This window comes from Misgurnus anguillicaudatus, chromosome 14 (genome assembly GCF_027580225.2).
Source record: "Misgurnus anguillicaudatus chromosome 14, ASM2758022v2, whole genome shotgun sequence".
NCBI classification, from domain to species: Eukaryota; Metazoa; Chordata; class Actinopteri; order Cypriniformes; family Cobitidae; genus Misgurnus; species Misgurnus anguillicaudatus.
Genome location: NC_073350.2, coordinates 1,311,648 through 1,328,422, shown reverse-complemented (window position 1 = coordinate 1,328,422; position 16,775 = coordinate 1,311,648). Strand labels below are relative to the sequence as shown.

Sequence of the window (16,775 nt, the reverse complement as noted above, 5' to 3'; positions counted from 1 at the left end):
AAGGGCTTATACTAGTCCCTTACCAAAATGCATAGTTTCCCCAACAGTTAACCAAACATTCACTTAGCAGATTATTTCTGTTTGAACAGATATTTTAAAACTGTAATTATCTGTGTTTGTGTATATATCAGGGTCTGTCCATGCTTCGGATCTGTCAGTCTATATGTCATTGACGAGTTAATTCGTCATTTAAAAAATAACACTTCCCTGTCAATGACAAGTTTTACTGCAATTCCCATTTCCGCTATCTTACCCAACTTATAAACCACCAAAGCATTCACTCAATTCAAAAAAGTTTAAACTCTGTGTATGCTTTGATCATCGCTCTGAAACTGATCTCTAACAAAAGTCATTTACAAAAATTCAATTATCATAGACTTTTGCTCAAAATGTGGTGTTTTTGAAGAAACCTACCCATATTTAAGAGGTGATAAAATAGAACAAATTAAGATAGGATGAAACGCTCATATTCAACACACTTAACGCTACACAATCAATACTCGTTATGTATTTCTGAAGGAACAAGGAAGACATAAGCCCGTTTTTAGGACAGTAGAAACAGCGGTATAGAAATAAGTTAATTGGTTGAAAAAGACTGAGTTATTTTTACATATGAACATGTTATATTTCACACGCAGACCGTCCAGTGTCTGATATCTAATTACCATGAATAGTTTGATCGGCTTGCTAATTCCTCTCACAGAATTTTTATGTCATACATTGATCATTGCCACTTCAAGGTAAACACACATTTTGCTTTTTAGTATGGCTGGGTGGGGGAAGAATAATGTGTAACATAAGCATATGCATGTGCCACAAACTTTTATTGTAAAACCACAAATGTGCTATTTGTAATACATTTTATCTTAAAAATGTTTTTTTCAGATGCTCTTAAGAACAACGCCCTGACTTCAAAGGTCAACCAGAAGGAAGTCGAGAAGGCATTGTCAAAGTGGTTTACTGGGGCAAGGGACAGAGGAGGACAGAGGGCCTCAAGAATTCACCAAAGAGTGTCTGTTTAGGGTATAACGGTTGCTGGCTTTAACTGTTGTAGTTCTTGTGTTCTTGTATTGTTCTTAAATTTAATTAAGAATTAAATTCTTAGTTTCACATTTAAATGTATTTTTTCTAATTATATTAGCAATATACTTATCGAAGGATATACTTTTTTGATGGTTAGTTAAATAAAAAAAGGGAATTTGAAAGGATTTCAGTGTCAGTGTGAGCTTTACTTATTTCTGTCCTGCTAATACAAGGATTCATCTTACTCATCTCGTTATATGCTAACTGGATAACACTGGATATGTCTTATTAAATATGTAGTTTACTAAATAATGTAAGTTACCTGCAACAAATTAATTACAGCCTAACTAGTTATTGTATTGACTAACTGCTGACCTAATTTTAAAGAGATCTATATTCTGCTGGACCTTTTGTTGTAAATTGTGTCTATTGGGGTATATTTTGCCTAGAATTAGTCAAAGGGGTTGTATGATCCTTTGGTTCACAATTTCCTATTCTGAAAATTTTATAAATTGTGCAACAAATGTTTATGTGGTGTCCGACTCAAATAGCTTTACTTGTGTAGTTTAAAGCAAGTTCAGACTAACATTTTAAAATATTTTGGTTTGACCTAAGGCACAGCTTTTCAAAGCTGAAACTCATGTAGATGTAGCAAAAGTCTGTACTTTGTATATTATAATAATAACAAACCAGATTTCAGATCAAGTAGTCTTCAGGTAGCACCCATTTAGAGCTGTAAGATGGGTCCCAGATGGGTTTTGCTTATGCTGTACATTTGGGAACTACCTTACAATCCTGCATTTAACCTACATGGGCAATTGACCAGCGGCAAACATGAAACCCATGGACAATCCCACCTACAACCCATATTTCATGACCATGTTGTCGCTATGTAGTACCCACATAAAACCCAGATCTGGGCCCAATATGGGCATTGTGCATATTGCCCAATTGGGGCCCACCAAACACCCAGTTAAATCCTGCAGTTTACTTATGTGGGCACCTGACTAGGGGCAAACATGGAACCCATGGACAATCCCACTTACAACCCATATTTCATGACCATGTTGTCCCTATGTAGTACCCATATAAAACTCACATCTGGGCCCAATATGGGCATTGTGCATATTGCCCAATTGGGGCCCACCAAACACCTAGTGAAATCCTGTATATAACCTACACGGGTAATTGACAAGGGGCAAACACGTACAACCCATATTTCATGACCATGTTGTCCCTATGTAGTACCCACATAAAACTCAAATCTGGGCTCAATATGGGTGTCGTGCATGTTGCCCAGGTGGGGCCCACCTAGTGGCAACTGCGATCCTACATGAAATCCATGTGGGCAACTGGCATGAGGCCATTATGGAACCCGCGGACAATCCTATATAGGGCCCATTTTTCAGCCCAATTCATACCCATATGGGCCCTATATACAAATGTTGGCTGGGAAGTCAATGGTAATGTATTTCATTAATTGATTTACAGGCTTGCAGAGGTGATATGATGAAGACTTAAACATCCTTGACACAACTGAAGGCACAACTTAAAGAGAACGTTCAATGAAAATTCTTTCATCATTTACTCATCCTCGCATTGTTTTAAACCTGTATGCATTAGTTTTTTTATTAACATAAAAGAAGATATTTTGAGGAATGATGGTAAACCCACAACAGATAGTGACAATTGACTTCCATAGTAGGAATAAAAATGATGGAATTTAATAGGTACCATCAACTGTGTGCTAATTATCATTTTTCAAAACATTTTCTTCATCATTTATCAAAATTCTTCCAAAATATTTTTTCCTACTATGGAAGTCAATGGTAATGTATTTCATTATTTGCTTTACAGGCTAGCAGAGGTGATACGAAGACGACTTAAACATCCATGACACAACTGAAGGCACAACTTAAAGAGAAAGTTCAATGAAAAATCTGTCATCACTTACTCATCCTCGTGTTGTTTTAAACCGGTATGCATTAATTTTCTCTGATTAAAACAAAAGAAGATATTCTGAGGAATGATGGTAAACTTACAGCAGATAGTGACATTGACTTCCATACTAGGAATAAAAATGATAGAATTTAATAGGTACCATCAACTGTGTGCTAATTATCATTTTTCAAAATATTTTCTTCATCATTTATCAAAATTCTTCCAATTTTTTCCTACTATAGAAGTCAATGGTAATGTATTTCATGATTTGCTATTAGAGGCTTCCAGAGGTGATATGATGAAGACTTAAACATCCGGTAACACTTTATTTTAAGGATCAGAAATTAGTTAGTAATTAATGACTAATAAGTGTATGTGTAACTGACTAGTTAGTGACCTGTAAGCAGTTACAATCTATTTATAAGCCATTTATTGGTTGTTGTCTTGTTTTTGTCTTATAGCCCCTTAACACTTGATTTTGTCCTAACAATGAACTTATTAACTAAAAACAAAAGATACTAATAGCTTGTATTGTGAAAAATACACACTTTATAGGTTCTTAGTACACTGTTTGAGTTTGTAGCTTATAAGTGTGAAATAAATATAGAATGGGCATTTCAAAACAAACATTTAAATGAGCAGAAAAAGTACTTTCATGTTACACAGAAGCAGTTTTTTAGAAGTTGTACTACACTAACAAACTATTTATAACTCAACTATTCCCTGAGTATATTAATGGGTAATAAGTATATTTCTCACTAATATATGCATATTAAGGCAGTATTACTTAAGAGTATGTTCCCTATTCTAAAGTAAACATTTATTGTTTTCCAATAACAGAAGAGACAATAAATATTGCAGTAAATAACTTGTTCTTTATTGTTTCAAGTTTCAACAAAAGAACCAACTGCAGGTGAGAGACATCCCAAAATATTACAATCAATTGCCAAACAATTGACATATTAAGTTATCACTATAACAATCTTACATATTAAAGGTCTCCTTCAGGTCCTTTTATATAAGCACCAAAACACAATTAACATTAAGTTTTCACTATAACAATCTTACATATTAAAGGACTCCTTCAGCTCCTTTTATATAAGCACTGCTCACAAAGTCAGTAACCACCTCTTTATCAACATTTACGATATAAAAACAAGAACAAGTTTAAACATCCAGTAATATAATTTCTACAACAATAACAATTTTGGGATAGTTCGCAAAAAATGAAAATTCAGTCATTATTTTCTCACTCTCATGTTGTTACAAACCTGTATCATTTTCTTTGTTCTGATAAACACGAGAACATATTTTGAGGAATGTTTGTAACCAAACTGATCATGAGCACCATTCACACCATAGTGTAGGAATAAGAAGGAAAAAAGAAAACTATGCAAGTGATAGGGCTCATGATTGGTTAGGTTACAAACATTCCTCAAAATATCTTCCTCCGTGTTCACAACATGAGAGTGAGTAAATGATGACTGAATTTTCATTTTTGGATGAACTATCCCTTTAAACTCAACTTTTACTTAACAGTCTTTCTAGAAAAAATCAAGCAACACCACTTCAGTACTTGATCAAAATGGGCAATAGATGCCCTCGAGCCTTGAGATCTTCAATAGATCTTTTAATTTCTGGACTTACAGTACCAGGACATCTTTTCGCAAAAGCTAGTAATGTTTCCATAGCTGGATTAAACACCAAGGTGCTATAGATCTTGGGGTCTGCAACCTGAAGCTCCGCTATTGGTGCAGTTCCCACAATGGTGCCCCTGTCAACATTGTGTCGATGGAATGCTTCAGACATTGTGCGAACTTTCTTAAATGTTTTGAGGACTTGCTGGTAGCGTCTGATCACCTCCTCTGGACCTTTAACTTTGTATAAACAGAAAAATTTATTAAATACAAAATACAGGAAACAGCACACCAAAAGTTAGCATACTGGGAAACAACAGCAGTATACCTTTACATGGTGTAATGTTAACATTATAGTTGATGTAGAAAAGCCATTTACCTCTTATGTGATGTCGAAGAGAATGGTGTGCTGCCTTCTTCCTTTTCTTCTGTTTGTCCTCTATTATTTTGGGCTCGTCTGATTCACTAAGACTTGGGGATGAGGAAGTAGTGTCTTCATTGTAGTCATGGTGGACTTCTTGTTTCACATTCAAAGGTGCTAAAAATAAAAGTGTAGCATAGCATTTTTAAATTATTAGAAGCTGGCATTAACACAGGCCTACAGATTTTAAAGGCAGGCAGCATTTTCCTCTATCCTGATGCTGCTTTAGACAATCAACATAAATTATTTGCTAATCATCAGTAGCTTATCATTGACTGGATGACACTTTTTGGAACATTTGAATTAAAGAGTTTACACATCTTAATAAATGTTACTCCCTGTATGCTTTTGCAAAACATGTCAAACAGGTATCTACAGGTACAGTAGGTACAATTCACTAGTATTCACTGACCTACAATAGGTTTTGACACATTTAGCTAAAGCTTGGTCAGAATATTGTTGTCCCAATAAGCCAGTGTTTAAAAATAATTAAAGTTAACAAAACCTAATAGCAATCAGCCATTGAAATCAGTAAAAATTACAGAAGTTTAAAAACCATGGTGGATAAATTGCTTTTATGTAATACATTTTTCACACTGCATTGTCATATTAATATACTAACCAACATATTGTCCTTTGGTTTTTCCAAGAACCTGTTCCCGGAGAAAATCACGTTCATTTTCTAGCTCTCCAATCATTTTTTCTTGCCACTTTATTTTCTCTTCCAGAAATTCAATCCTCATTTTCATGGAAACAATGCCTAGAAACAAAATATCCAAAATGAATATTAGTAGGGTACCAATCAATACTGGACACAAATTTTAGTAGTTATTTGCTATTTGTGACATAGACAACATACTAGTATCAGAACCCTGGCTGCTGCAGCTTGGTAAAGAAGGTTCAGTTTCCTCCAGATCATTGGGTGTGGCATCTTTGGAGCACTCTGGAATGGACTCCTGATTCTTGTGTTGTTGCTTTAACTTGCGCTTTGGCTGTATAGAAGATCACAGGAATTTATTTTTATTAAACATATTACCTTAAACCCCAGAAAAGTTTATATGCAATAAACAATATTGGATTTGTTTATTCTCATGGATACTAAACGTTACTAAAAAGTGTACAGAAGAGAAAAGTGTTTTCAGACTGTGAAACTACTGTTTTATAAAGTTACCACTTAATCAGTGAAGTTTTGTCGTAATCTCATTATCATTCCCACTTGACAAGTTACTCGAAGGTATAATACAACAGACAAACGGTCCATTCTGATTAATTAGAATTAAAGTAGAGTTAATGTGATATGTGTGCTCATGATATTGACTGTTACATCCAGGGAGCAGTGTTGTTATGGTAGCGGGGTGACACGTGCTGTTCACATGAGTTAATAAAAATGGCCAAATATGTTCACCAAGTTGTCTATTCCGTATCATGACGGATTAGTAGATCATTTTATTTGTTTTATGAGACCTTTTAATTTTTTTGCGATGACATTACAACAGGATGCAAAAAAATGCAGGATTGCAAAAAAAATGTAATTTTATTGTTTCAGAGACTGAATAAAGCTGAAATGTAACTAAGATAAACATACCATTTCGATGGCCGATTGTGCTGAATGTTTCTTTTTCAAAATCTCGACGCTCTTCTTTGTGATGTCTCTTGATGAAGACCTGCTCGACAGATGATTGATGGTTCTTCTGACTGCCTGGACTCTGGAGGGGAGAGACTGGATACAGCTACAGACAAATCTCGCGAGATGTTGGGTTTATGGTTAGGTTTCGGGGTAGAAATGGAACGAAAAACAGCGGTTCTGGCTTGATAGGATAAATATACGGCCTAAGTGCCGTGAAATGTTGGGTTTATGGTTACGTTTGGGGTAGGATTAAGATGAAAACTGCGCTCATTCGGCGAGATTTTGGCCGTAGCTTTATCCCTTCTAGCTACAACCCATATTGATTCCTGCGTCTCTGATTGGACAGAAAGTGCGTTCACTGCGCGGGTCAAGATTACCCGCGAAATTTAAATGCGCGTGCGCTTATTTCATACTACCGGTATTGTTTTCTTGTTGCGCTACGTGCGCAGTGAAGCGTAATGGCTTCAAATTATGATTTTTTGAGGAGAGTATTTTTCAGACCATCAGCGAAGATGAACAAAAAATTTGTTTACTGGTTGATGCAGGAGGGATTACTGCGAAAACGCATGTATTGCCCATCATGCCATCACATCATGGAATTTAAGGACTTCTACAACGGAAAGGAAGCAGCATGGTAAGAAAAGTAACATTATATATTGACTGAGTAAATTTATGTCACAAGCTGAAACTGAATTATTTAAATCAAAACTTAATGCTCCTAATCTCACCATTAACGTTAGAGAGTAGGAGACGGACACACACACTAATAGTTCACTGCATATAAAATGTTCCCTTTTTAATTCACTATACCTTACATATAAATTCAGTAACTTATATCACTCATGTCTAACATATGCATTTGCTTAAAATATTATGTTTCTTAAATGTTGGTGTTTTTTTTAAAGCTAGAATGCTTATTTAATAATGTTATTATTCTCTGCTAGGGTGTGTCGGGATAAATGCCACAGGAAATCCCATAGCAAGAGCATCCGAAGTGGCTCAATATTTTCCAAGTCTCACCTGAGCCTCCAGACATGGATGCATTTCATTTACAGGTAAGAATACATTATTTTAATAATGTTATATAATCACTATTTGTGAGATTTTTGTATCAGTTTATGTATTTGTGTTGAGAGGAAACTATTTTACCCAAGTATATTACCCAAGCAGATTACATCATAACTTTATGTTAGGACCCTGCCGGAGTCCTATTTGAGTTATTACTAAATGTAGTCTACGATGGCCAGATGTTCTGATCTTATGTATTCAATGTGTTTGCTGTGGGACAACGTGGTTTTCACAAGGACTCAGGTTGCGTCATTAGACCACGTTTTTCCCGTGTACTTGTGAAGCTCCTCCACACTGACTCCCTTGTTTTCTCTATCGTCATTGCGTGTGTCATGCATTTATCCCCACTCCCTTGCAGTTTTCTAGTCTTTGAAAATTTTTAAATGTCAAGAAATTGTTTTGATTTAGTGTACTGTTTTCTTGTGTATATATATTGATATATAAAATATGTTCACACACTTTATGTGTAAATGTGAATGATAATACAATATGATTAGGGCTTTGGTTGTCCTAACAGTGGACAATTTTTGTGTTTGTTAGTACACAGGTTCACATGTGCTTCCCTCAGGGGGTCATGGGTGTTCCTGCTCTGTCAAAGATTTCAGAGAAGAAGACTCATTCTATTAGTTGTTAGACACCTGTTCCCCTCATTAGCCAATTCTCCTATTTAATGTCAGTGTGTTTGGTGTTTGAAGCACTGTTATCTCAGATGGGTGGAGAGCCTATAGCCGTCTGAGAGATGCTGGATATAACCATCTAACTGTGAACCATAAAGAGGTTTTTGTTGATCCCCGGACAGGTGCCCACACACAAAACATTGAGAGATTATGGGGGGTCTGCAAGGCAACATTGTGGAGATTTAGGGGGAACCGCACAGAAAGCATGCTCAAAGACCACTTAAAAGTAATTGAGTGGACATATTGGCGTGGTGACAGACATAAAAAAGGCCCCCTGGGTATGATTTTGCATGACATTAGAAGAAAGTATCCTGTGTGAAAATGCCAATGTTTAATTAATTCTATGACAATTATCATTAGTGTAAAAACATTTGTCCATAAATTGTTTGGCAATTGATTGTAATATTTTGGGATGTCTCTCACCTGCAGTTGGTTCTTTTGTTGAAACTTGAAACAATAAAGAACAAGTTATTTACTGCAATATTTATTGTCTCTTCTGTTATTGGAAAACAATAAATGTTTACTTTAGAATAGGGAACATACTCTTAAGTAATACTGCCTTAATAAGCATATATTAGTGAGAAATATGCTTATTACCCATTAATATACTCAGGGAATAGTTGAGTTATAAATAGTTTGTTAGTGTAGTACAACTTCTAAAAAACTGCTTCTGTGTAACATGAAAGTACTTTTTCTGCTCATTTAAATGTTTGTTTTGAAATGCCCATTCTATATTTATTTCACACTTATAAGCTACAAACTCAAACAGTGTACTAAGAACCTATAAAGTGTGTATTTTTCACAATACAAGCTATTAGTATCTTTTGTTTTTAGTTAATAAGTTCATTGTTAGGACAAAATCAAGTGTTAAGGGGCTATAAGACAAAAACAAGACAACAACCAATAAATGGCTTATAAATAGATTGTAACTGCTTACAGGTCACTAACTAGTCAGTTACACATACACTTATTAGTCATTAATTACTAACTAATTTCTGATCCTTAAAATAAAGTGTTACCAAACATCCTTGACACAATTGAAGGCACAACTTAAAGAGAACGTTCAATGAAAATTCTGTCATAATTTACTCATCCTCGTGTTGTTTTAAACCTGTATGCAGCATTAATTTTTTCTGATTAACACAAAAGAAGATATTTTGAGGAATGATGGTAAACCCACAACAGATTGTGACCATTGACTTCCATAGTAGGAATAAAAAAATTATGGACATCAATATGTAACATCAACTGTGTGCTAATTATAATTTTTCAAAATATTTTCTTCATCATTAATCAAAATACTTCCAATTTTTTTTCTTACTATGGAAGTCAATGGTAATTTATTTCATTATTTGCTTTACAGGCTTGCAGAGGTGATGATGAAGACTTAAACATCCTTGACACAACTGAATGCACAACTTAAAGAGAACTTTTAATGAAAATTCTTTCATCATTTACTCATCCTCATGATTAACATAAAAGAAGATATTTTGAGGAATGATGGTAAACCCACAGCAGAGAGTGACCATTGACTTCTATAGTAGGAATAAAAAATGATGGAATTTAATAGGTACCATCAACTGTGTGCTAATTATCATTTTTCTAAATATTTTCTTCATCATTTATCAAAATACTTCCAATATTTTTTTCCTACTATGGAAGTCAATCGTAATGTATTTTATAATTTGCTTTACAGGCTTGCAGAGTTGATAAGATGAAGACTTAAACATCCTTGACACAACTGAATGGACAGCTTAAAGAGATAGTTCAATGAAAATTCTGTCATCATTTACTCACCCTTGTGTGGTTTTAAACCTGTTTGCATTAGTTTTTTCTGATTAACACAAAAGAAGATATTTTGAGGAATGATGGTAAACCCACAACAGATAGTGACCATTGACTTCCATAATAGGAATACAAATTATGGAATTTAATAGGTAACATCAACTGTGTGCTTTTTATCATTTTTCTAAATATTTTCTTCATCATTTATCAAAATACTTCCAAAATATTTTTTTCCTACTATGGAAGTCAGTGGTAATGTATTTCAATATTTGCTTTTAGAGGCTTGCAGAGGTGATATGATGAAGTCTTAAACATCCTTGACACAACTGAATGCACAACTTTAAGAGTAGGGGTGTGCAGCGGAGTCAGTATTTGTATCTGTATTTGTATCTGTAACAGTCTCAAAATTATTTGTATCTGTATTCGGATGGAAACGGAAGTGGCGGGTCTTAAACCGGAAGTTTGTCATATTACATTAAAATGGCATTTTTAATGCATTTCTGCTTTTTATAATAATTATAACTTAAATAACTGTAAATATTTATTAAAAATAATAATACAAAATTTTAATCAAAAAGACAAATAACTTGATTCTCGTTAGTAATACTCATGGAAAGTTAGTAATACTCATTGAAAGCAAACAACTCATTTTTAAAGCCTCATACAGCTTGTGCCTATGTGCTATGCATCATTGTATTTAAGCATTAAAATAACAAACTTGAAAGCACATTGACAAAACTGTAGGCTACATCACCTTTAAATGTTTAAATGTGCCTGTCAGTAGAGTTAATGAGACCCATTCTTTCTAAATGAGTGCAATGTTTTCAGAAAAAATAAGTAGCCAACATTAATCTCTAATCTAGCGATTCAAATATAGTAATTAAACATCTAAAATGATCGTTATTTGTAAGTTTTCTAAAAGAGTGAAATATAACCTACTACTCATCCATGTCTGACATCTTGGTTTCGGTTTAAAAACATGCAGGAATTTGAAAATAAAATGCAGGACTTGCTTGATGTTTAAAGAGTTATTAAGGGAGATAAAGTTCGGGAACTGATTTATGTTAAAAAGTTATTAAGATCGACAAACTTGCACTGACTGACAGATCCGAAATGCAAACCTTATTTAGAAACGTGAGCTGTTTTGGAATTAGTTTAAAATCTTAAAAATGCTGCTAATATCAAACTTCTTTTAACCAAACTGTAAAAATTACCCTTTTAGTTTTTATTCGTTTTATTTAATTAGACCAGAAAAACATGATAAAATGCTGCACTCTGATAATAAAATATTCGTTAATAACTCCGTATCTCCGTGTGACTCCAGTAGATGATCTTTTAATTACTTCTAGTCGAAGCAAGCTTTATTGTCAATCTAGGTGAATATATAAAATAAATAAGTAAATAGATAAAAATATGAAAATGTAACATTTTAAAAGCAAAATTTAAAATGAAGATTACTATGACATTGTCACGGTAGGAAATCCTCTGTTTCCTCCGTGTCATGTGTGTGTGTATGTTTGTTTGTTCACTCACCTCTGCCATGTGCTCGTTTGATTAAGTGTTGTCACCTGTGTATGATTGCCTCGCTCCAGCTGATCCTCATCACCCATCAGCTACAAATACTCACCCTGTTCTCTCCCTGTTGTCAGATCCTCATTTCATGTTGCTGCATCACTTGGATTATCGTCTCTCGTCGTCGTGTTGGATTTGTGTTCGTGTTGTCGTCTCCGTGTGAGTGTTTGGTTTGTTCCTGGTTCTATCCACTGGCCATCATCACACTCATCACCGACTTCACCATTCAACACTCTTCACACCATCGTAGACCTTCGTTCACCATTGCCAACATCCTGGACTCAGTCATTCACTCTGTTGTTTCATTATATTTACCATCATTATTAATAAAACTGTGTTGATCGTCTGCGCTTGCCTCCTCCACTTTATTGTATCATTACAGACATGAATTGCAATTAACATAAAAATAAAGCAAGCAAATAACAACTGAAACATTTGAATGAAATCTTTCTAATTAGATTATTGTTTAAAATCATGTTGCTGGTTTTGAACTAAGTCAAAACTGATTTTTAATAGAGCATACTGTTATTTGAAAATGTAAACGAATATCTGATTATTTATTTATTTAGATGAAGATTAATAAGAAAGTTTTTTTAAACAATTCGTTATATTCGCGCAAATGCTATATGGACATAGATAAAAATGAGCAGCAAGTTTGTTGTAATGCTTATTATTATGCTTTCGTAAATTCTTATCAAAACAGATGTTTTAGAATATTCTGTGCAGCTCCCGTTGCGCCGAAAATGTCATTTTATAGATTGCACTCATTCACTTCACACACAAATTATTCGTGCTTTAAGGGGTTTATAATTTAGAGCTGTTCCAGTAAACACGTGATTATGTCTGGCCGAATATTTTCTCTGATATTCGGATGAATTCGTTATTCGTTTTCAAGCTATTATCCGTGCCCTTCCGAATAACGTATTCGGCTTCGGGCACATCCCTATTAAAGAGATAGTTTAATGAAAATTCTGTCATCGTTTACTCATCCTCATTTGGTTTTAAACCTGTATGCATTAGTTTTTTCTGATTAACACAAAATAAGATATTTTGAGGAATGATGGTAAACCCACAGCAGATTGTGACCATTGACTTCCATAGTAGGAATAAAAATGATGGAATTTAATAGGTACCATCAACTGTGTGCTAATTATCATTTTTCAAAATATTTTCTTCATCATTTATCAAAATACTTCTAAAAAAAATTTCCTACTATGGAAGTCAATGGTAATTTATTTCATTATTTGCTTTACAGGCTTGCAGAAGTGATATGATGAAGACTTAAACATCCTTGACACAACTGAAGGCACAACTTAAATAGAACATTCAATGAAAATTCTGTCACCATTTACTCATCCTCGTGTTGTTTTTAAACCTGTATGCAGCATTAATTTTTTCTGATTAACACAAAAGAAGATATTTTGAGGAATGATGGTAAACCCACAACAGATTGTGACCTTTGACTTCCATAGTAGGAATAAAAAAATGATGAACATCAATATGTAACATCAACTGTGTGCTAATTATAATTTTTCAAAATATTTTCTTCATCATTAATCAAAATACTTCCAATTTTTTTTCCTACTATGGAAGTCAATGGTAATGTATTTCATTATTTGCTTTACAGGCTTAACTGTTAGAAAGTTATTTACACTTAATTTACACTATCACCCCCCCCATAATTTTGTATATGATTTAATATTCACATATTTCATATTTTATATAATAAAAGGCTACAGCGTTATTTTTGTTCTATTATTAACACATATCCAACAATAGTTGAATGAATAATAAGGTAAAAAATGGTCTTTTGTAAATGTATGTGAAACTTGAGCATGAACTGCCTCAGATAGCACATATAGCCACAAATTATACACCATCTTTTATATTAGGTCCTACTCTAAAAAATGAGTCCATTCACAACATTTTTTTTGGTTGTGTGCATGAATAATCTCTTGCTATTTATTATATGTGCAAAACAAAAAATTAATATTTATATGAAAAATGTATTTTCGCACACTTCAGTAAAATAAGAATAACTTTTGAATTCGACATGCTAAAGAGATCATTCTTTTATTGGGTGTTTACTGTCTGCTGCTGTTAACAACCAGAACTGTCTGCAGTCTGCTAGAGCACACAGAACCAGAGTTATACACTATCAAAGGCAGTATTTACAACATAAAAAAAGAAAATTTGGTGTTTCATTGTATGAAAAACAAAATAAAAAACAATATTTTTCACAAACAGCAGCTTTTTATGTAACTTCAAAGGGTTTTCTTTAAAATGATATAAAGCAATTGCATTTATTCCACTGTATGTGGTTATGGGAGCACTTCAAATATTTTTAGGTGGAAAATAAATACAAAAAGGGTATTATTCCTCCCTTCAGTTGGAGTAAAATAACTTTTGTATAGATTATGATAGAGAAAAAATTCCTTGTTCCTCTGTCTAAGCTGACAATTGCTGGAATCAAACAAAACTGTCTGCAGGGAGCTGAGGTACCCAGGGCCAGAGTTATACACTTTCAAATAAAAACTTTAGAAAAAAAACATCAAAAAGCGCCTATTTATTTTTGTGTTTATTAGAGGACTGACATCACATACAACCATGTTTAGCACTTTCAACAGTGTTTTATGTAATTTCAAAGGGTTTCCTGTAAAATGATACCAAACATTTGTATGTAAACCTCTGCATGTGGGTATGGGAAGCTTTTGAAATTGGGTAGGCCAAGTCCAGGCGAAAATCCCCAAAATAGCTTCAGGGTGGAAGAAGTTAAAGAGAACGTTCAATGAAAATTCTTTCATCATTTACTCATCCTCGTGTTGTTTTAAACCTGTATGCATTAGTTTTTATATTAACATAAAAGAAGATATTTTGAGGAATAATGGTAAACCCACAACAGATAGTGACCATTGACTTCCATAAAAATGATGGAATTTAATAGGTACCATCAACTGTGTGCTAATTATCATTTTTCAAAAAATTTTCTTCATCATTTATCAAAATACTTCTAAAAAAAATTTCCTACTATGGAAGTCAATGGTAATTTATTTCATTATTTGCTTTACAGGCTTGCAGAAGTGATATGATGAAGACTTAAACATCCTTGACACAACTGAAGGCACAACCTAAAGAGAATGTTCAATGAAAATTCTGTCATCATTAACTCATCCTCGTGTTGTTTTAAACCTGTATGCATTCGTTTTTTTATTAACACAAAAGAAGATATTTTGAGGAATGATGGTAAACCCACAACAGATAGTGGCCATTGACTTCCATAGTAGGAATAAAAAAATGATGGAATTTAATAGGCAACATCAACTGTGTGCTAATTATCATTTTTCAAAATATTTTCTTCATCATTTATCAAAATACTTCCACATTTTTTTCCTACTATGGAAGTCAATGGTAATGTATTCCATTATTTGCTTTACAGGCTTGCAGAGGTGATATGATGAAGACTTAAACATCCTTGACACAACTGAAGGCACAACAGAGATAGTTCAATGAAAATTATGTCATTATTTACTCATCCTCATGTTGTTTTAAACCTGTATGCATTAGTTTTTTTTATTAGGCAAGGCAAGGCAAGTTTATTTGTATAGCACATTTCATACACAGAGGTCATTCAAAGTGCTTTACACAGAAATGAGAAAAAATATATGAAAAAGAAAATGTAAAAATAAGATTTACACGATAAGATCACAATAAAGACAAAGATAGTTTAGTTTTAGTTTAGTTTATTTATTTATAAAGCACACAAATTACAGCGTGGCGCTGTCCAAGGTGCTGTACAAATATAAATAAAAAAGAAATAAATCGAAGGTTATGCAGATAACCACGGTTCTATGAGTTTCGGATGACCGCCAGAGGCGGTGCTTACAGCACATGGATGTCCATCACACGAACGTGCAGGTCGAGTATTAGTAACAACAAAGTCACCTGTGACATGGTTGACGTCATCGATGTGCCCCGGCACAAAAGAGAAGTCAACCCAGGAAGTGACCTCTTGGCTATCTTCTCGTGTTCACTCCGAATGACAGCCAAGCTCTGGCGGTCATCCGAAACTCATAGAACCGTGGTTATCTGCATAACCTTCGTTCTATTTCGTTTCTTCTGACCGCCAGAGGCGGTGCTTACAGCACATGGATGACTAGTACCTACAAAGTCATGAGGAGTGCTTACCCATCTAGAGATGCTGTGACGGGCTCGGGAGTATTACTGTTGTCAGGGGGTTATGAGGGACCACATTGACCCTGTAGAACCTTGTAAAAGTGCAGCTTGATGTCCAGGAGGCTGCTCTGCATATGTCAGAAAGGGGCACGCCTCTCAGTGATGCCCATGAAGTTGCTACACTCCTTGTGGAGTGTGCTCGGACTGGCTGAGGGTTTGGGGAGCCACTCTGCCTGTAGGCATGCTGGATAGCCTCCACTATCCACCTAGACAATCTCTGCTTGGAGAGTGCCTGACCTCTCTTTGGTCCTGTGTGGCAGATAAACAGGGCGTCACACTGGCGGAATCCCTCCGTTCTCTCGGTGTATATCCTGAGGGCGCGCACCGGCCATAAAAACTCTGCCCTCAGGTCTGACCCCTCTTCCTGGGCTGACTTGAAAGCTGGCAGGCTAAGTGGCTGGTTGGTAAATGTAGAAGAGAGGGTCTTTGGAAGGAAGGAGGGGTTTGGCCATAGCGTGACTCCGCCATCTCCGGAATGCCACTGCAGGCAGTCATTGCTGACTGAGAGTGCATGCAGTTCCCCGACTCGCTTAGCTGACGTTATGGCTAGGAGAAAGGCTGTCTTCAAGGCGAGACAGTTTATGTCTGTCGTCCTTAATGGTTCAAATGGTGCTCTGCAGAGAGCCTGCAGCACCAGAGGGAGATCCCACTGGGGTACCTGGCTTCGTCAGGGGGGGTCTCAATCGGAGAGTGCCCCTCAGAAAACGGGTCACCAAGACATGTGATCCTACTGTGCTCCCTTCGACTCTGCTATGCTGCGCTGAGATGGCAGCTGTGTACACCTTGATTGT

The 16,775-nt window shown here is 35.0% G+C and overlaps 1 protein-coding gene and 1 long non-coding RNA gene across 2 annotated transcripts; one reads left to right on the top strand and one right to left on the bottom strand.

Moving 5' to 3' along the window:
* The first annotated feature begins 1,469 nt into the window (after window positions 1–1,469).
* Window positions 1,470–9,857, top strand: LOC141369427 (uncharacterized). Its single transcript, XR_012373092.1, has 3 exons — window positions 1,470–2,635; window positions 2,881–3,001; window positions 9,758–9,857. It is a non-coding gene; the product is annotated as an uncharacterized lncRNA (long non-coding RNA).
* On the bottom strand, window positions 3,859–7,831 carry LOC129441561 (coiled-coil domain-containing protein 106-like). Its single transcript, XM_073876445.1, has 5 exons — window positions 6,608–7,831; window positions 5,882–6,014; window positions 5,645–5,782; window positions 4,981–5,139; window positions 3,859–4,841 (listed from the first exon to the last, which is right to left on the bottom strand). Exons 1-5 carry the CDS (start codon window positions 6,608–6,610, stop codon window positions 4,534–4,536), a joined length of 741 nt encoding a protein of 246 aa, XP_073732546.1. The 5' UTR covers window positions 6,611–7,831; the 3' UTR covers window positions 3,859–4,533.
* Window positions 9,858–16,775: the final 6,918 nt, after the last annotated feature.